Source organism: Chrysochloris asiatica, unplaced genomic scaffold (genome assembly GCF_000296735.1).
Source record: "Chrysochloris asiatica unplaced genomic scaffold, ChrAsi1.0 scaffold00173, whole genome shotgun sequence".
Lineage (NCBI taxonomy): Eukaryota > Metazoa > Chordata > Mammalia > Afrosoricida > Chrysochloridae > Chrysochloris > Chrysochloris asiatica.
The window spans coordinates 982292-1001476 of NW_006408691.1; the positions used below are offsets into that span (position 1 = coordinate 982292).

A 19185-nucleotide genomic window follows, 5' to 3' on the forward strand; every position below is an offset into this window, starting at 1 on the left:
TGCAGCAGGGAGGGCTGTGTGGGTCCTCTCAGCTGTGCCCTCCTCCACCCTGGTGCAAACCGAAAGAGAAGCAGGCGCTGGCCGTCTGCCCCTGCGACGTCCTGATCAGGCCGGATCATCCCTTGTTCCCTTGGCATCTCAGCAGGCATTTGCTCTGCCAGGCTCCAAGAGTTGCTGAGAGTAGACAGGCAGTAGGGGATAAAGTGGGGGAGCATTCACTACCGCAACCCTACTTGCCTGGGCCTGTGAAGTGTTAGTCATAGGAGCTCAGAGGCCCCTCTGCCTTAGCACCACAGGTGTATGTGTCCTTCCTACTCAGGCCACAGTGAGTGCTGCTAAGCAGCCCCTGTGGCCAGGGTGAGGAGAAGGACCCTGGGCAGCAGTCTGGGCCCCGTGGGCTGCTCTCCACCCACATCGCCTGATCCACTGCTCCAAGTGCTGAATAGGCCTGGACCCAGGGTGACAACTGGAGCTGAAGCTCCCTCCATGCCCCTGCAGATGTGTCAGCTCCAAGGACACAACTGGTGCCCCCCTCCCCTGGCACTCCCCTGTCCTCTGCACAGCCCTGAAGCCCCTGGGAGCTGCATGCTGTTAGGCCAAGGTGTCCCCTTGCCCCGGCTCCCTGAGATGCTGCATCTCCTCTGCCGTTCTTTGCTGCCCCCAACACAGTGCTCAGCAGGCCAGCCGGGGCCTGGCCCAGGGAGGGTCCTGGACCTGCTATCCTTAAGTCAGGCAGGCAGCCTCTCCTGGCAACTCTGCTCACAGTGGGTCCAGGACTCAGACTCAGGGACAGTGCATGTGGTGTACATGTGCACAGTAAAGCGTTCGGGTGGACTTGACTTGGAAATGTGTAATATGTGGTGGGCTTCCCAGTCTGAATAAATCATTTTTATTGGACTGGTTAATTCTGCAGACGGCAGTGTCGGGGTACTCAGGGTACCTGCTCACCAAGTGGGAAGGGGCCTGAGGGACCCGGGAGGGAGTAAAAGGGGCCTGGTGGTGGGTAACCATGGAAGGGTCCAGGATGGTGTCCCCGATCCAGAAAGGGTGTGTATCCATGGGTGTGCATACGGTTATTCATGTGGTGAGAGCTTGGTTGTAGGCATGTATGTGCACTATTCATGGGGAGTGGTTAGTACATGTGAGCCTATGAATGCATGGACACATACATGCACAGTGGGACCTGCCTCTCATAGGGCAGGGTGGTGGGGAATGGCCCAGGCTAGCCCCTACCAACACCTGCTGGAGCTGGTTAGGTTGAAATCACTGGGATCCTTGCAGCAGGGTCACTTCATCAGACACCCACAGGGCCTCTACCGGTCAGTCTTATAGGCTCCTGTGCTCGACCTGACACACACTCACTTGGGGGTTTAGGGTGTCATGTCAGGGAATCTGCACCTCACAGATCCAGGCAGGAAGGTATCCATAGGCTCAGAGGAGCTGCTGGGGCCCCTCCCCAGTGGTCCTGTCTCCCTAGGGCAGGTACACATGCACCCAGTGGAGCCCCCAGCCTGTGCCCCAGCACAGCTGCGTTGGCCCATTTGATTGTGGCTTTTCCCCTCTCGTTTGCATGGATCCCTTCTCAAGCCCAGTTGTGAGCTCTGTCCCAGAGGAGATGGCCCGTAACAGGCCAGGGCCCAGCCAGCTGACACCTGCCCCACAGACAAACCCAAGTGGGCTGGCCCTCAGACCTTCCCAGCCTGCTGTCCCCCAGCTACCTGCTCCTCTGCAGGTCTAGAGGGACCATTGGCTTGATGTTGAGGCCGTCCTCCTACAGCTCGGACTTAGGGTTGGGGAGACTAAGCCTCCCCACCCCCAGTACCTCTGAGCTGCTTCCACAGGTGGAAACCACAAGTTTCTTTCTGAGATGCTCCTATTTTTCAAAAGCCTCTTGTGGTCAGCTGGGTGGCTTCATGGACAGCTGATGTTCAGAGCCTCCCTTCCCCAGGTCACCTGGCATTAGTGGCATCAGAATAAAGCCCTGTCTTGTGTGCAAACCTGCAGCAGGGTCAGCCAAGGAAGTATGAAAATGTCCCTGTCCCAGAGGCCTTGCAAGTGAGGACAGCAGAGTTTTGCTAAACAAATCTGCACCCCCTCCCTGGACTCCCTATATTTGGTCTCCACTGGGTACATCCTCACTGCCCCTGCTGGAGGCTGCCTGCTCATTATGCTTGGCCTGATTCCTTTGGGCCTCACCGTATCAGCTCTCCTGGGCCTCATGGTTTTTCCAGACGGTGAAGTGGGAGCCCCTCTGTGCCTGTCACGCCAGTTCAGGGTGCAAGGTGACTATATGCTGGGCGGGCTCTTCCCTATGAGCTCGGCCGAGAGTGCTGGCCTTGGGGACAGGACACAGCCAAACAGCACTGCATGCAGAAGGTATGGAGCAGGGGTCCAGGGCCAACCCAGGGTGGAGCAGGGACCAGGCTAGGGACTCAGACTAGTCCAGAGCAAGGCGGGTGGAACAAGGACCTGGTTGGGACCCAAAGCTAGCCCAGGGCAGCCAGTGGAGGCTCCCTGGTCCAGTGCTCTCAGCCTTGCATGCCTCAGGTTCTCAGCCCTCGGCCTGCTCTGGGCACTGGCTGTGAAGATGGCGGTGGAGGAGATCAACAATGGCTCAGACCTGCTGCCAGGACTACGTCTGGGGTACGACCTGTTCGACACATGTACAGAGCCAGTGGTAGCCATGAAGCCCTGCCTAGTGTTCCTGGCTAAGGCAGGCAGCCTCAACATTGCCGCCTACTGCAACTACACGCAGTACCAGCCTCGAGTGCTGGCTGTCATCGGGCCCCACTCCTCGGAACTGGCCCTGGTCACTGGCAAGTTCTTCAGCTTCTTCCTCATGCCCCAGGTGCGGCCATCACCTGGTCCTCAACCTCCACCCCACCCCCACCCTACATGGCACCCCCTCACAGATTTCCTGGGCCCTCAGGTCAGCTACGGGGCAAGCACAGACCGGCTGAGCAACCGGGAGACATTCCCGTCCTTCTTCCGCACGGTGCCCAGTGATCGTGTGCAGCTGGGAGCCATAGTGGAGTTGCTGGTGACATTTGGCTGGAATTGGGTGGCAGCTGTGGGCAGCGATGACGAGTATGGCCGTCAGGGCCTGAGTATCTTCTCCAGCTTGGCTAGCTCCCGTAGCATCTGCATCGCGCATGAGGGCCTGGTACCAGTTACCCGAGGCCACCGCACATCACTGGGCCAAGTGGAGAAGCTGCTGCAGGTAGTGAACCAGAGCAACGTGCAGGTGGTGGTGCTGTTTGCCTCTGCCCATGCTGCCCATGCCCTCTTCAGCTACAGTGTCCACAGCCAACTTGAGCCCAAGGTATGGGTGGCCAGTGAAGCCTGGTTGGCCTCTGACCTGGTTACCACGCTGCCTGGCATTGACCGGGTGGGCACCGTGCTTGGCTTTCTGATGCGTGGTGCCCAACTTCCCGAGTACCCAGAATACGTGGCCACCCACCTGTCCCAGGCTGCCAACCCAGCCTTCTGTGCCTCACTGGATGCTACGGAGCTGGGTCTAGAGGAGCATGTGGTAGGGCCACGTTGCCCACAGTGCGATCATATCACGATACAGAACGTGTCAGCTGGGCTCTTGCATCACCAGATTTTTACTGCCTATGCGGCTGTGTACAGCGTGGCCCAGGCTCTACACAACACGCTGCACTGCAACGCCTCAGGTTGTCCAGCACGTGAGGCCGTGCAGCCCTGGCAGGTGAGCCACCATCTGGCTGGCACCAGGGGGTCTGGGCAGGTGGGTGGCTCTAGACTCTACCCACCATCTCACTGACCCTGCCCAGCTCCTGGAGAGGATGTACAACATGAGCTTCCGGGTCAGAGGCCTGGAGCTGGCCTTCGATGCCAACGGGAACGTGGCTATGGAGTACGACCTGAAGCTGTGGGTATGGCAGGGCGGGGAGCCCAAGTTCCACACTGTGGGCACCTTCAATGGTCGGCTCCAGGTCCACAACTCCCAGATCACGTGGCACACGCCAGGCAACCAGGTGAGTCAGCGCTCTGCATACCTTTCACAAGGTCTCGGGCTGCCTGGGCACAGCACCCAGCTGCCATGGAAGCCCAGCCCAGTAGGCACTCAGGTCATACCACTTACTGGGTGGGCACTGCTGGGGGTGAAGCTCTCAGATGGAGGTGGGGGTGGTCACTGGCTGTGCTGCCCCAGGACCCAGTGTCCCGGTGCTCGCGGCAGTGCACGGAGGGCCAGGTACGCCGTGTGAAGGGTTCCCACTCCTGCTGCTATGACTGTGTGGACTGCAAGGCTGGCACCTACAGGCGCAACCCAGGTGAGCTGATCTTCCACACAGCTGGAGTGAAGTGGGCAGACACAGGCCAGGTGCACTGGGCCCCCACACAGCTGGAGTAGAGTGGGCAGACACAGGCCAGGTGAGCTGCCCCCACATGGCTGGCAGGAGGTGGAGTGGTATAGGAAGACACAGCCCAGCTGAGCTGGGTCCCCACACGGCCAGAGGCAGGGTAGATATATGCAGCCTAGGGGTCTTGACATGTGTGGGCTCATGTTCACCCAGCCCATGGATGTGTGAAGCTGTACCTGATGACCCACCACTCTTCTTTCCTTCCCACCTTGCAGATGACCTCTTCTGCACTGAATGTAGCCTGGACCAGTGGTCCCCAGACCGGAGCACACGTTGCTTCCCCCGCAGGCCCAAGTTCCTGGCATGGGGGGAGCCAACCACACTGGGGCTGCTCATTCTGCTAAGCCTGGTACTAGGCCTGGCCCTGGTGGCCCTGGGGCTCTTCATCTGCCACTGGGACAGCCCGATGGTGCAGGCCTCAGGTGGGCCATTGACCTGCTTTGGCCTGGCCTGCCTGAACCTGGTCTGTCTCAGCGTGCTCCTGTTCCCTGGGTGGCCCAACCCCACCAGCTGCCTAGTTCAACAGCCACTATCCCATTTGCCATTGACTGGTTGTCTGAGCACTCTCTTTCTGCAGGCAGCCGAGACATTTGTGGAGTCAGAGCTGCCGCTGAGCTGGATGGGGAGGTTACAGGGCTGGCTTCGGGGACCAGGGACCTGGCTTGTGGTGCTGCTGGCTGTTTTGGCAGAGGCAGGACTGTGCACCTGGTACTTGGTGGCCTTCCCACCCAAGGTGGTGACCGACTGGCGAGCACTGCCCCAAGAGGCACTGGTGCACTGCCGTGTGCGCTCCTGGTTCAGTTTTGGCCTAGTGCATGCCACAAATGCCACACTGGCCTTCCTGTGTTTCCTGTGCACCTTTCTGGTGCAGAGCCGGCCTGGCCGCTACAACCATGCGCGAGGCCTCACCTTCGCCACACTGGCCTACTTCATCACCTGGATCTCCTTCGTGCCTCTTTTCACCAATGTGCACATAGCCTACCAACCCGCTGTGCAGATGGGCGCCATCCTCATCTGTGCCCTGGGCATCCTGGCTGCTGTCTACCTACCCAAGTGCTACTTGCTGCTGTGGTACCCAGCACTCAACACACCTGAGTTCTTCCTGAAAGAGGGGCCCTGGAGTGTGGGGGAAACTCAGGAAAATCAAGAGTCTGTGCTTCCAGACCCTGCGAGCTCATCCCCAGTGACCCCAACCCAGGAGACCCCCCCAAACCGTGAGTCCCCAAGCCACAACCCTCAGCCCTAGGCTTTAACCCCAAGTTTACAGCTGATGTTAACCCATGAGATCCAGGCCCTGCATGAGTCAAGTCTGCTCTGCTGAGTGGCCCAGCCCTACATTCTGAGTGAGGCCTTGAGGTCTGGAGTGGTCTAGGAAAGCCCCAAGCAAGGCCATTGAAGGCCACAGCTGAAGGTCTGTCTAGCAGTTCCCAGCCTGGAGCTCATTGGTCTTATGTCAGTAATTATGAGCTTTGTTGGAGGAGAGGAAAACTGCTGAGACTAGCTGCTGGCCTGGTATGGTCCAGTTGCACTGGCCCACCCTCAGCCAGGGGTCCTAGGGTAGATGCCACTTAGAGGAATGGTACCAGCATCCTCCTCTTCCTGAGACCCGATTGGGTGGAACAGGGATGCCAGTACCATGGACAGAGCCCAAGCAGTGGGGGGTCAGCACCATGGCCAGCACCATCTATCCGGACCCCTAGAGTCAGGAACCAACAGCACTGACAGCCGCAAGCCAGGACCCCAGCAGTGGCCAGTGCCCGGGACAGAGTCTAGAAGATCTGTGTCCTGGCTGGCCGCGGCCTGGGGTCAGCTCTCTTGGGCTCAGGGGTACTGTTTGGTACCCTGCACCCCATCTCCTAAAGCAGCCACCAGAAAGAGGAACACAACCACATTAGTCCCATAAAATTAAACGCTTTTTAGTGTTTAAAATAGCATTTACATGGAAGCAGCATTTACACGGAGCAGCTATATATTAACTATCCAGACTCTTGAACTTTGATACAATATCTACAGCACGGGAAAGGTGGTATGTAGGCAGGCACCTGGGGCCGCTCCCCTTCCCCAGTCCCAGCCCCTCAGGATCATGTTCCCCCTCCATCCTAGCCCAACCACCCCCACTCCCAAGCTGAGCTGGCTCTTCCTTCCTCCTCTACACTTTCAGATACTTCCTGTGTGCAGGTAAGGGGCAGGCAGAACATGCAAACCTGTTCCTACTGACTGGACTGGGGGCTGGCCAGTCACCTCTCTGGAGTGCAGGGACAGGCAATAAATAAATAAATTAGATCCTTGCCCTGGACAACCATAGATGGCTCTGATTCCCACCCCCAAGAGGTCCTTCAGCCTGGGCCAAGTGGACAGAGTGGAGGGGTCTGTGCTGCCACTGGGTGTGTGTGGATCAGCATGGGGACCCAAAAGTCTGCATCACCCTAGGGAGCTCCAGACAAAGGAGTGGGAAGGCCATACCAATGTGGGCAGGTCAGACCTGCCTGAGGTTGGGTGGCCTCCCAGCTCTGACTAAAGTCTTGTGGACCCAAGGTTTACCCTCATTAGAGGAAGAGACCTGGGAGCAGATGGCACACTGAGTCCAGATGATGATGTTCCCCCACCCTGCCTTGTCCCACCCATCCAGGCCTGCCCACCCTGTCCCATATACTGAAAGCACAGGCAGCCATCTCAGGCCTGGCTGTCACTAAGGCAAGCCCACACACATAGCCCCAGACAGGTGGTTAGGTGATGCTCCATGAAGAGGACAGGACCATCCCTCCCTTGGGCCAGGGCTAAAGGCACTTTCTCCGTCGGTCACATGATGTCAACGAAGAACTCGCAGGGGTTCCCCATGGCCTTCTGGAAGGACTGGCGGCTGCCTGTGAGCTCAGGGGGCACTGAGGCCAGCTCCCGCACAGGTGGTCCCCCAGGGGGCCCACCCACTGCCGAGTATGCCTTGGCCAAGGGACACAGGGGAGGCAGCCCAGGTGCAACGGCCGAAGCCTGGCTTCGAGGGCTGCTGCTGTGGCTAAGCTGGCTGGCTGGGCGTTCCCGCCAGCTGCCCACCCCACTTGGTGTTGTGGGGTCCAGCTCACTGCCGCTCCCCCCAGTACCAGCCACCCGGCGCTCCTGCTCACGCCCCAGGGCCCGCCGGCTGCTCCCACCGGTGCTCCGGGTGGACCCGCTGCTCTTGCTTCCTAGGGATGGAAAGAGTGGGAACAGCTGGTCAGGATTGGGCCTGGCACCTCCAGTACAGCCACGGGATCCAGGCGGGTGGTCATGGGGAAGGGTCCTAGCCATGCAGAGACACAGGGCAGGCCCCAGCCAGGGAGGCAGGAAAGCATCTCAGCAGGGGAGCAGCAGCACGGGTGGGCCACACAGCGCCCCACACCTCACTCCACCTGAGTGCTCAGTCTTGCAGCTGGGAAACAGAGGCATAGTGATGACCCTAGCATACCCTCCTGGCACCCCATTCTAAAGCCCACCCTTCACCTCACCCCCCTGGGGTCCTGGCCAGCTATACCCGCCTTGCTTAGTGCCCCATCCCGGGCTCCCAGGGGGAGGGACCCTGAGGATATGGGCCAGCCAGGATCATGTTGACAGGGACGCCGAGAGGGACACCGGGCGGGCCCTTGGCTTACCGGCCCTGAGGGTCCTCTCCTCTAGAGCTTCAGTCTAACGCTTGCTCAGCACAAAACAAGGGATAGCACAAGTTATACACCGAGGCCACTCCAGGCCACACTGTCCCAGGGCTGCATACGCCCACACCCAGCCCCCCAACCACAGAGGTTCCACACACAGTCCCACACACCTTCCTTAGCTGCCTCTCCCTTCTCCCCCACTTGGCCTCAGGTCTCTGTCCCATCAGGCCTTGTCCTCACCTGCTACCCACTCCCTGACTTTCCAGCTGCTAACACAGCCATGAACCCTCCCCACACCCCACCAGGTGGCACATGCCACAGGCACAGTGGTGTCTTCACCTCTGTGTCCTTGGGTCAGCCCAGATAATGACTTAGAGGAGGACTGACCCCGGGCCCTGGCTCATGCTTATGTCTCTGCCACCCATATACCCTTACCTGTGTGGCTCCTGAGGGACCCCCCAGGTGCACCTCCCCATGGCTGTCTGCCAGCCCTATGCTCTCTGCTCCTTCCGGTCCCCCCCTGCCCCCCACCATCCCTCCCCTGGCCAGGTCATCCCTGCCTTACACACTAACCATGGCTAGAGAGACCCATGCTCCCGGGTCACCCTGGCCCTCGCCCCTTCCAGAAGGGCCCCACCCATGGCCCAAGCACAGAGCTGCAGGAATTGAGGGGCAGCAGAGGCAGGCAGGGACAGAGCCAGGCGGTGGGGGCAGCGAGGGGGCAGTGAGAGGCCAGGCAGCCCAGGTGGGGGGGTCTCACCTTCACTCTGTTGACTGCCGGCACTACCGCTGCCATAGCTGAAGCCCGGGTCCTGGTAGGCTGGTGGGAAGCAGGGTGGGGGCCCTGGGTACTGATAGGGGAAGGCCTGGCCCAGGGGCCAAGGGGCAGCTGGGTGGGGCAGCGGGGCCAGGGTGTCCTGATCCGAGGCCCCACTGGAGCCATTGTTGAGGTTCAGGGCCGCAAGGTCTGGCAGGGAGAGGCATGGTGAGTGTGTGGGAGGGGGGTGGCAGGCAGGCCCCAGCCCCCTGGTCCCCCGAGCCCCCAGCCCACTCACTGCTGCACAGGTCCCCGAAGACGTAGTAGCACTGCTCTGAGAAGGTGACCTTGTTGACCGTGTGCCTCAGGAAACCGTGCTTCAGCATGGTGCTGGCATACCTGCGCGCTTCGCGCCGCTCCTTGAAGCCCTCCACATGCGAGTACAGCCAATCCACCACATCTGCGCCTGTGATACCCAGCAACTATCAGGGCCAGCCCCACCCCTCCCCACCCAGCCCACCCAGGCTGCCTCGGCCCCCACCAATGACGGCGTTGGCGATGGTGATCTTGAGCCACATGCGGTCTCGGATCTCCAGCCCAGAGTCTGGCAGCCGCATGACCCGTACAACGGCCCCCATGTCACTCTTCACGGTCAGTGGAGCCTCCTCCAGCTCTGCAAGGTATTGGGGGAGGGGGCGGGTCTCTAGGGATGGAGGCTGTGATCACACCTTCTTGGGGATGGGGGTGGAAGTACCATGGCCAAAACCCCCTTGGGGTTTGTACCCTTATTCACACCTCTCTCTGGGGCTGGCAGGCCTGTGGCCCTGCCCCAAGTGGACGAAATGCTAAAAGAGGACCCCTAGAATCAGACAGTGGGCATGGAAGCTTGGATCTGTATTTCCCACTCTTCTGGGAATTTTCATAGGAATCTTGAACCCAAATGCAGGGTGAGGCCACCCCCTGCCCGTAGGAACAGAGCCTGATGTGGAGGGGCTGTGCCACCCACTCCCACCCTCCCCTGCTAGCCATGGGGCTGTTAGTCCTGTTAGTGGCAGAAAAGCAGTGTAGGGGCCACATCCATTTTCCCATCTCTTCTCACTCCAACCATGGCTGATTCCTGGTAAGGACCCCAGGGGCTAACCTGACCCCCTACAACTATCACTCTCAAGTGCTGGGAGGATAGGTTGCAGGGGTGAATGGCGATATGAGAGGTCCTGAGATGAACAGCGTATGAGTGGGTGAACGGTGATATGAAGAGGTACAGGGGTAAACAGAGCTATGGGAGGCTGTATTGGGCAAATGGGAATAGTCCCCGGAGAAGGACATCATGTTTGGTAAAGCAGAGGGTCAGCAAAAAAGAGGAAAGCTTCAACGAGATAGACCAAGAGAGCAACTAAAGCAGTGGACTCAAAGCCAGCGATTGTGAGGCTGGCGCAGGGCTGGGCAGCTTGATTCTGTTGTATGTGGAGTTATTATGAGTTGGAAACGACTCAACAGCACCTACCAACAATGGGGATGAACAGGGATATGAGAGATACAGGGAGCAAATGAGGTATGAGAGGGTGTGTGGGGTGAACAGAGGTATGAGGGTGTACAGAGGTGAATAGAGACTGAGGGGTGCAGGAGTGCATAAGGATGCAGGGGTCTGGGGGTGCGTGGGGCATGAAGGGTACTGTGGGGGTGCGGAGAGGCAGGTGGAGATGTGCAGGGTGCAGGGAAATGAGGTCCTCGGTGCAGGACAAAGGTGTGAGTACTAGGTCTCCATGTTTCTGGTGGAGCCTACAGGAGCAGATGGGCAAGGCCAGGCCAGTCCCTAGTGGGTCTGCGAGGGGCTGGTCCAGAAGAGGCCTTGTCCTTGTTCCCTGCCAGTGCAGCCCCACACACGGAACTCTGGAGCAGGTCTGGCGTGTTGACACCATGGGGTGAGTGTGCATGCCCAGGGCCGGGCAGAGCCGCAAGCCACCACTTACGTGGAGCGCCGGGCACAGAGCTCGTTAGTGAGGAGGAGCTGGTGCGCGTGACAGCGCTGGAGCAGGGACTCGTACCATAGCGGGGCAGGGCGCCCGTCAGCGCTGCCGTGTGGGACAGCCAGGCAGCTGGGTCAATGGGCCGAACCGGATCAGCTGGGCATCGAGGACGACAGATAATAGATAGAAAAGGGGGATTGGGTGGACACAGAGGAGAAAGCCCTTCAAACTGAACCAGGCACCCAGCTCCCCCGCCCCTCGCCCCATCACCTGCTCCCAAGGGTCACTTACCCCTTGGGATGGTGAAATAGCTCCGGGGGGTTGGGTCCCAACACTTGGCTACTGTGAGACTGATGGGCCTACAGGGTGGGTAGGTGAGTCACATAGGCTTCTAGGTACCCCTGCCAACTCCCCCATCCTCACGTGTCTCACCCTGTCTGTGACACAATCTCCCGTAGCACGCGGACAGCATCATCATTGGTCATATTCTCAAAGTTGACATCATTCACCTGGGGGCGGGGCAGGCGGGGGACAGGATCATGGATCAGCAAAATGGGGAAAGGGGAGAATAGAGGGCTGGTGGGGGCTCAGAGGTCAGGGATCAACAGTGGGATGGAGGTCAAGGATAGTGGAGAATGAGAAGCTGGAGATGAGGGGGATCACTGACTGTAGCAGGTGGTGAGTCAGCAAGGGTGGAGGGAGACCCTGGGCCTCACCTGCAGCAGCATGTCCCCCGGCTCGATGCGGCCGTCTGCGGCCACAGCCCCGCCCTTCATGATGGAGCCAATGTAGATGCCGCCGTCACCACGGTCATTGCTCTGGCCCACGATGCTGATGCCCAGGAAGTGGTGCCTCTCTACAGGAGAGTGAGTGAGCAAGGGGCTCGGCAGGGGACGGGCAGGACAGGGAGCCGAGGGCAAGAACCAGGCAGAGCCCCCAAGACTCTCACCCATGTTGAGAGTGACAGTAATGATGTTCAGCGACATGGTCGAGTCTGTGATACTGCTGAACGACGAGGCCTGGAATGCACAGGGCAGGGTGAAGGAAGCTGACTCTGGTCCCCAACCCATGGATCTGGCTCCACCCCCACTCCCATGCTTGCATACTCTGTCAGTCTGTCGCATGCGCTGCCTCCGGCGTCGCCGCTTGTGCTTGCGGATCAGCCGAGAGGATGTGCTCTGCTCTGTGGAGCTGCTCAGCCTGTGAGGGTTCGGGGATCGAAGATGACCCAGAACAGGGAGTGGAACCATGTGCCCTCCCACCCAGACAAATGAAGACAGCTAGCAGGGGGTGGGGGTGGGGGGGCAACAGTGCTCAGAGAGGAAGTGTGGGGGTGATAGGGAAGAAGGACTTCCTGGATGTGGCATCTGGGAGTTTGGACACTGCCCCAGCCATCCAGGCAGGGTCTGAGTCAGGTTTGCTCAGAACCCTGTGTGCACACACTGCTGGGCCTGGAACAAGCCAACACATATATAGATCTCTCATGGACCTGTGCTCTTATGTAGATATGAAGTCACAGCATTTACGTACATATTCAGATGTGTCCACCAGATCACAAGATACACAGCACACATGTACAGATATGCCTACACACACACACATATGTATATACACACATACATATATGTGTATACATGTATGTACAGACACACACACGCACACAACGCACACACCCGCCATATTGACACCAAGCATGCCCATGCAGGTAGCCCCGACCCGCACCGGCTGGTGTCCTCCTCGTCTGAGTCGATGAAGCTGCTAGACTCAAGCTCACTGCTCATCACGGTGGATGCACTATCGTGTGGCAGGCCCAGGTCCCGCCGCCGTTCTGCCCTTGGGTGCCCGTTAGTCCGTGAGGCTGTGGCAAGGGGAGAGCTGATTGGAAGGCCTCCAGAGGTCATGGGGGTTACATGGGGGTCTTAGGAAGTCAGGCCTAGGATTACATGAGGTCTTAGGCGGTGGGAACAGCCAGGGGGGCTCCATGGGAGGCTAGAGAGTTTGGGTAAGGCCATGGGTTCAGGGTCTTGGGGGTGGCAGGCGGCAGCCACGCTACCGTCCTCTCGGCCCTCACGGTTCCGGCGACGGGCTCGCTCCCGCCGGTGGCTGACCATGGATTCTGCGCCAGTCTCATTGTCCATTCCATCACGGCTGCTGGCCACATTCGGACTGTAACAACAACAACAGAAGTGGGCACCCTCTAGGCACTAACACCTGGCGCAATGTCTCAGACCTCAGTCTCCCCTCTACTTCGGAGCCCCTCACCATGTCACCTACTGTTCCCTCTACAGAAGCTCCTACTGCCTGCCACCTTCCCATAAGCCTCCCTCCTTGTGAGCAAGACACCCTCCCCCAAATGCCAGGGTCCTTACTGGAAGGAGGGGGGCCTGGAGTCTCCAATGCCCCCCGTCCGCTCAAGAGGTGGAGGCAGGTCTGTGTGGCTGTCCGTGCCCTGAGACCCCGTGTCCGAATGTGCCCCCTCAGCCAGGACCAGCTGTAGAAGGAGAGCGGATACTCACAATATGGTCCACCTGCCCTCAAACTATCCTCCATGTCCCCACCTTACAGACTACCCGCAGACAGGACCCCAAGGTACAGGTAGCAGTCTCTTTTCCCTGTGGCCTCAATTTCCCCATGCTCTATACTTGTAGGACCAACCCCACCCTAGTGAGAATCACTCCAACCATTGGGCACCCCTAGGTAGGACAGGCAGGAGGGGACCCCCCAGACTCACCCAAGAGACCACTCGGCCATTGAAGCAGGGCAGCCTGGCATTGTCATCTGAGATCTCCTCCTTCACCACCCTGGGGGAGGGATGCGGCCAGGGGTGGGATACTTGTACCCCACTGCACCTTCTCACCAAGGGACTCTAGAGAATTCTCTAAAGACCCCTACCCTGGCCCACAGCACTTTTCACAGCCTCTGAGCCACCCAGCCCCAAGAGGCCCTGGCATATGGCAGAGGTCAGTCTCGGTGGTCCCCACATCCTTTTGTTGAGGTCTAGACGCTGTCTCCCCTCACTCCCTGGTACCATAGAGGGCCGTCCCAGGGCTCCTAGGCCTTCTAGAGTCTGTCCCTCTTAGCCACTCTAGGACCCTGCGGAGCCCCTGGCTTTGGATCAAGGTCAGGGAGCTGGTGACAGAGAGCACGACCCAGACAGCCACCTGTCAGGGCAGCCTTGGCCTCTCACCTCTTCCCAGTCCACTGCTTCCCACTCAGGCTCCGCCCCATCTGATCTGGCCATCTGTGCCACCCCCTGGGGAGCCTGGCTAATTCTGGCTCAGATATACTGAAGCCACCACTCCTGCACACCTAGCATAGACCAGAGCTCTTTGAGGACGTCTAATGGCCAAGCCCAGAGCTAGACACACCTCTTGGACATACCCCACAACCTCATTGCCTCCTGGTGGTAACTCCACCCTCCCAGGTACAGGGAACTTGCCCTTGCCCTCTGTCCCCTGCTTTGGTAACAATCACTCGGCTCTACCTTCAAACCACTCCGTCCTGTCTATCTGTAGGCACCCAAAAGCACACATGTACACACACTCATGTACCCAGACACACATGTATGCACAGGCACCCATTCACGTACATGCACTCACACATGCATGCACACACAGGCACTCACACACACTCATCCATCCAGACTCATGTGTATATGCATCCACTCACATGCACAGACTGGTGACGGACAGCCCACCCTAGCCCACCCACCAGGGAGCCAGGCAGGTCCCACCCCAGACCAGCTTCAATTCACAGGGAGCCACGGCCTCCCCAACCCCTGTCAGCAGGCCTGGAAGGACAACTGGGGACACAGCCAGATAAGCCCACTCAGAGACCCTACTGTCCACCCCACCAGTCTGTAGTCAGATGCCCACCCACCTTAATGAAGGCAAATGGCCACAGGTAGAACAAAGAGGGCCATGGCAAAGCTAACAGGAAAGAGGCCAGCCAGCCCACAGTACTCAGAAACAGGTGGGACCGGGGGCTAAGTATTAGGGTACAAAGGGGTGAGGGCAGCGGCCAGCCCCACCCAGGCAGAGGCCAAGTAACCTCCTGGAGGCTGGGGGTGGGCAGGGCCAGGCCAGTCAGGAGCACCCGATCATCCTGCCCGCCTGTAGCTGGTGCCCAGCTGATGGGATTTTTCACGCCCTGGACTTGGCCGCAACAGAGAAACGGGAGCCGGACCATGGCAGGCCTGGATCCACACCTGGCAGGAAACAGGTCTTGAGCCGCCCGGATGCAGCTGTAAGGGCAGCCCCTGCCCCTGCCTCAGGCACCAGCAGCCATTGGGGGTACAAGCCCCTTGTGACCCCACCCACTGGGGAGGGTCCCAAACTGCTCCTCCCCCATGCCTCCCCAGACACCACAAGCAACAGGGACCTTTCACAATGGGGAGAGGGTCATCTCTCAGGAACCCCTACCCTGTGTCTGCCCCAGCCCAGCCGAGCTTAGCTAGGCTTCCCAGAATATGGGTTGAGGGGGCCATGGAGAGAGGCACTGGTTCACAGGGGGGCCACAGGGGCCCCCCTTGGGTCCAGTGGGACAAGGACACCCTCTCTGACTAACCAAGGTGGAGACTCTCAAGGGGTCTTGTTACTACCTTAACACCCAACACCTCCCTGAGGTGAGCAGGGTGGCAGCCCCTCCCTGCCGCACCCCAGCCCTCTGAGTCACCCATAGGAGGGCCAGGCCCAGGAGCACCCCGTCCTATTCCATCTCGTTAGAGAAATCCCAGCTTAGCAAAGCCCCCACCTGCACTACCTAACCGACACAAGCTCAGATGCCAAGTGTGAACCTCCTGAGGTGATCCATCCACCTGATGCTCAAGGACGCTGTGTCCCCCACATCCCCTCCTTGGGCCTGCTTCTCTGAGCCCACCCTCCAACCCAGGGTCAAGACTAGAGGTACCACAGGCCCCAGGTCCAGCCCAGTTGGAAGAGCAGGGAGGGTGGTGGTTGAGCCTGGCCTGTTCCAACCCCACCTGAACAGAGGTGCTGAGCTCCCTGTAGCCCTCCAGTGTTCTCTGGGGGTGGGCCGTGCCAGCTCAGCCAACATAGGGGCGTACCCAACAGCCTCTCAGGGCCAGATCAGAGCAGCAGCACAGGGTCAGGAACACAATCTCTACTGACTCTTGGGGCAGCCACCCAGGGGCACCCCATTTCCAGGATTTGGTCCTCATCCCAGGATACTTGGCAAGACTCCAGTTAACCCCGAATTTGTGGCTTCAAGTCCCGCCCACCACCCCCACAGACCCGCCCAGGTGAGGAATCTGCTCTCAGAGGCACCCAGGGACGCTGCACCACCAAGCCAGTCCTCCCAGGTAGAGAGGGCAGGAGTCTACCCACAGCCAAAGAGCAGGCAGGGGCAGAGATGGCACATGACATAGGACGGGGGGTGGGGGGTGGGGTGGTCCCCCAGCTGTCAGAATACCCTTCAGAATATCCTCTACGGCAGGAGCTGCCCCCACAGGGCCAGGGGTCCATGCTCCTCTTCCCTAGGTACTGAGGAAGGCAGAGTCTGGGCCAAGCAAGCACTCAGTCCTACCCAGCAGGTCCCACATAGGCACAGGTCACCAGCTGGTACCTGTCCCAGCACAGAGGCAGAGACCACTGCCACCAGATGAGCCCAACATCAAGTCCAGCTGACCTGGTATCTGTCACTCCTGGTGACAAGGGACTTCTTGGCCTCAAAGCCAATACCCTCCCTTCACACACCACTTACAAAACCTGAGAGTTGGTTCAGAACCCCCAGGCCAGCCCACTACAGGCCCAGAGCTCCCTCCTCAGTCTTGTTCTGTCCCCACTCCCCACCCAGCCTTCTGAGGTCTTGGTTCAGAATAGGGGAGACCTGCATGTAGAAAGTACAGTCTAGGTGGGGGGAAGGGCAGAGAGTACTGCACCCAATTGGCCAATGACGCACTTGGGGAGTGGGGCCCAACCCTACGTTCCTCACAGGCTAGAACCAGCCCCCAGAGTGAGGCCACACCTCTCATAGCAGAGGCCACCATGCCAGCCCAGCCAAGAGTGCCCTCCCTTCTCTCAATCTATAGCAGCATCCAAGGTGAGGTTCAAGTTCTCATTGATACTACAGTGTAAGTATAGTAGGTCCGTCCCAGTAGTACTGTAATCTATAAAGCAGATAATCCTATGGAATAAAACTGAGTTTGGGGCTCTATAGGTATAACCTCAGGAGAAGGAAGAAGGAAGCAGATGTGTCTGTATGTGTGGGGGGGCTTCCCTGGGTCTCTGAGGCTACTAGGCTGCCAGCCAGAGATGGAGGGAGGGAACAAAGTAAGCCCCATCCTGCCTGCACAATCCATGTGGCCCTGTCTGTATCTTTCCCTTCCCCACATCCTGGCCCAGGTCATGCAGCCCTGCCTGGACTCTGCAATGATCCTCTCTGTCTCCCAGCCCTTCTCCCATTAGCCTGAGGCCACCTTCACGTCTGACCTCCCCACCCCAGAACCCACCATAGCGCACCATCATCCTCTTCCCTCCCCCATACCCCTGGTGCTCTCTCTGTACCTGACAATCTAAGGACACCTGCTTCCTTCAAGACCCAGGTCTGCCCCACCCTACATCCTAGATCAGGATATACAAGACCCTCCAGCTCACCCCCATGGGGGTGCCTGGCTTGGGCCTGGCTGTCTCTTGACCCTGAAGGTTGGGGACTCTACAGCCTGATAAGGCCCCTCAGGGCACACACCAAAGCAAACTCAAGGGAGGCAACCTGGGGGCCACGCTTGCTTCAAGCCACCTTCTCTTGGGTAGCTTGAATTGTGACAAAGAGCAGTATGACACAGGGAATTTTTGATAATAAAATAAGTGAAAACCATAGACATCTTTCCACTTACTCAATCCTCACAGTCAAAGAAGCCTAGGCCCAGAGAGGTCAAGTGGATGCCTGAGGTCACCCAGCACGTGGATGTGTGGAGGGTAGCCCTTGCCCAGAGGAGCCCCTGGCCCAGACACAGCTCCTAAGTTAAGCAGGCAGGAAGGCAACAGGCAGGGAACACTGAGCCTTCCGGGGCTGGCAAAGCCATATCCTCCCCCTCTATTTCTCCCTGGTGACAGGAGAGGGTGTGGGGGTGAGTAGAGCAGAGTGTTGTCCCGACGTTCCTCAGTTCCCCTGAGAGACACCAAGTGCCCTGAGCTTGGCCTGCTGAAGGCCCATGCAAACCAGAGTACAGGAAATGGCCTCAATGTCAAAGTCCCAGGAGGTCGCTGAGCACAAGGACTCAGGCTGGCCTGTGAGCAGCCAGGGCACACCTGCTCGGCTGACAGGGCCTCTGTGTGCCCCTTCACAGCATTCTGAACGGTGGACTCGAGTTACCCAAGGCTGTGCCAGCAAAGTCCCAGAGCCCAGACCAGGGCAAGCGGGAAGTCCCCCGGCTGCAACAGCCATCAAGGAGACATGGACCCAGAGGCTATGGTGGAGTGTGAGCACATGGCACGGCTGCTCAAGGAACGAAAGGGCTCTGTGGCCAACGAAGACTCCCAGGCAGGAGTGCTTGAGTGGCCACCATGTCCCCAGCCATTCTTGGCCACTGCCGGCTTTCAGGCCTTGAGGAGGCTCAACCACCAGAAACTTCTACAGACCCCAGTAGACAGATCCCTGCCTTGCACCAGCCTAATTCCCCATCAGGACCAGGGGACCCACTGAGTGGCCCCGCCCCCAAGTACACTTCCTTCCACCTTGTCCCTCCCTGTCTCAGCCCCACAAACCAAACACGTTCCAGCCCAACCTTTCATACCACCTGTCCCATCTCAGGTGCAACCAAGAACCCACCTTCACAAGAGAGAGGCAGCGGACCCTGAGTCCCAACAGGTGTCAAGATGGCACTTTGAGCAAAGACAACTTCTTGGGTGGCCTAGGGATTTACACAAGAGCCCAGGACCCTAACAAACCCTTATTCAGAGCTCTCAGGTCCCTGGCCTGGCAGTCAGAGCCACATGCCACAACGGGTGCCTGCAAGGTCCACCAGGGTGCCCACACAGACGCAGACACCCAGATCGGTGTCTCAAGCAGGGAGACAGGGCTACAGTCATAGGCGTCAGTGAGGTAAGCTCACAGCCCAGGACCCCCGAGGCCATGCCGGCAAAGACAGGTGCGGAGGCACGCCCATAGTCAAGCACCGAGGCCCGGGCCCATCCCTGCCGACAAGTCCGGAAGGACGGCCACCGGCCAGGCCCTGCACGGCCCCGCGCTCCCACTGACCCGAAGTCCTGGTCCATGGACTTGAAGAAGAATTTGTAGGCGTTCACTGGCCGGTTGCTGAGCACGTTCTTGAAGTCCGCCAGCGTCACGCGCTCGGGGGCCACTGGCAGCTTGACCAGGTACGGTGTCTCCTCCTCGTCCATGTGGTAGATGATCTTGGTCTCCGCCATGGCGCGGCGGCGGGCGGCGAGCGCGGGGCCCGCCCGGCGCTCAGGGCCCGGCCCGGGGAT

General features: G+C 59.2%; 2 protein-coding genes across 3 annotated transcripts; one reads left to right on the plus strand and one right to left on the minus strand.

Annotated features, from left to right (window-relative positions):
• Window positions 1-2167: 2167 nt before the first annotated feature.
• On the plus strand, window positions 2168-5634 carry LOC102820567 (taste receptor type 1 member 3-like). Its single transcript, XM_006871764.1, has 6 exons — window positions 2168-2376; window positions 2548-2848; window positions 2930-3712; window positions 3798-4001; window positions 4178-4298; window positions 4604-5634. The coding sequence occupies exons 1-6, from the start codon at window positions 2168-2170 to the stop codon at window positions 5632-5634; spliced, it is 2649 nt and encodes an 882-aa protein (XP_006871826.1).
• Window positions 5635-7187: 1553 nt separating this feature from the next.
• On the minus strand, window positions 7188-19174 carry DVL1 (dishevelled segment polarity protein 1). Of its 2 annotated transcripts, none has more exons than XM_006871709.1 (15): window positions 18956-19174; window positions 13470-13539; window positions 13108-13229; window positions 12792-12904; window positions 12461-12596; window positions 11845-11938; window positions 11688-11757; window positions 11455-11594; window positions 11171-11247; window positions 11030-11097; window positions 10817-10894; window positions 9313-9444; window positions 9070-9237; window positions 8775-8981; window positions 7188-7570 (listed from the first exon to the last, which is right to left on the minus strand). In XM_006871709.1, exons 1-15 carry the CDS (start codon window positions 19123-19125, stop codon window positions 7188-7190), a joined length of 2028 nt encoding a protein of 675 aa, XP_006871771.1. In that variant the 5' UTR covers window positions 19126-19174. The 2 variants fall into 2 exon arrangements, with proteins under 2 accessions (XP_006871771.1, XP_006871770.1); XM_006871708.1 differs by having other exon boundaries at window positions 10742-10894; window positions 18956-19125.
• Window positions 19175-19185: the final 11 nt, after the last annotated feature.

Excerpts from the sequence above, each read along its gene's own strand:
- LOC102820567 (XM_006871764.1), top strand. The coding sequence starts at position 2,168 with ATGCTTGGCCTGATTCCTTTGGGCCTCACCGTATCAGCTCTCCTGGGC. Across the intron at positions 2,849-2,929 it reads GCTTCTTCCTCATGCCCCAG|GTCAGCTACGGGGCAAGCAC; the intron begins GTGCGGCCATCA and ends CTGGGCCCTCAG. Across the intron at positions 3,713-3,797 it reads AGGCCGTGCAGCCCTGGCAG|CTCCTGGAGAGGATGTACAA; the intron begins GTGAGCCACCAT and ends GACCCTGCCCAG.
- DVL1 (XM_006871708.1), bottom strand. The coding sequence starts at position 19,125 with ATGGCGGAGACCAAGATCATCTACCACATGGACGAGGAGGAGACACCG. Across the intron at positions 13,540-18,955 it reads TCCATGGACCAGGACTTCGG|GGTGGTGAAGGAGGAGATCT; the intron begins GTCAGTGGGAGC and ends TCCCTCCCCCAG. Across the intron at positions 12,597-12,791 it reads CCGTGAGGGCCGAGAGGACG|CCTCACGGACTAACGGGCAC; the intron begins GTAGCGTGGCTG and ends CCCTTGCCACAG.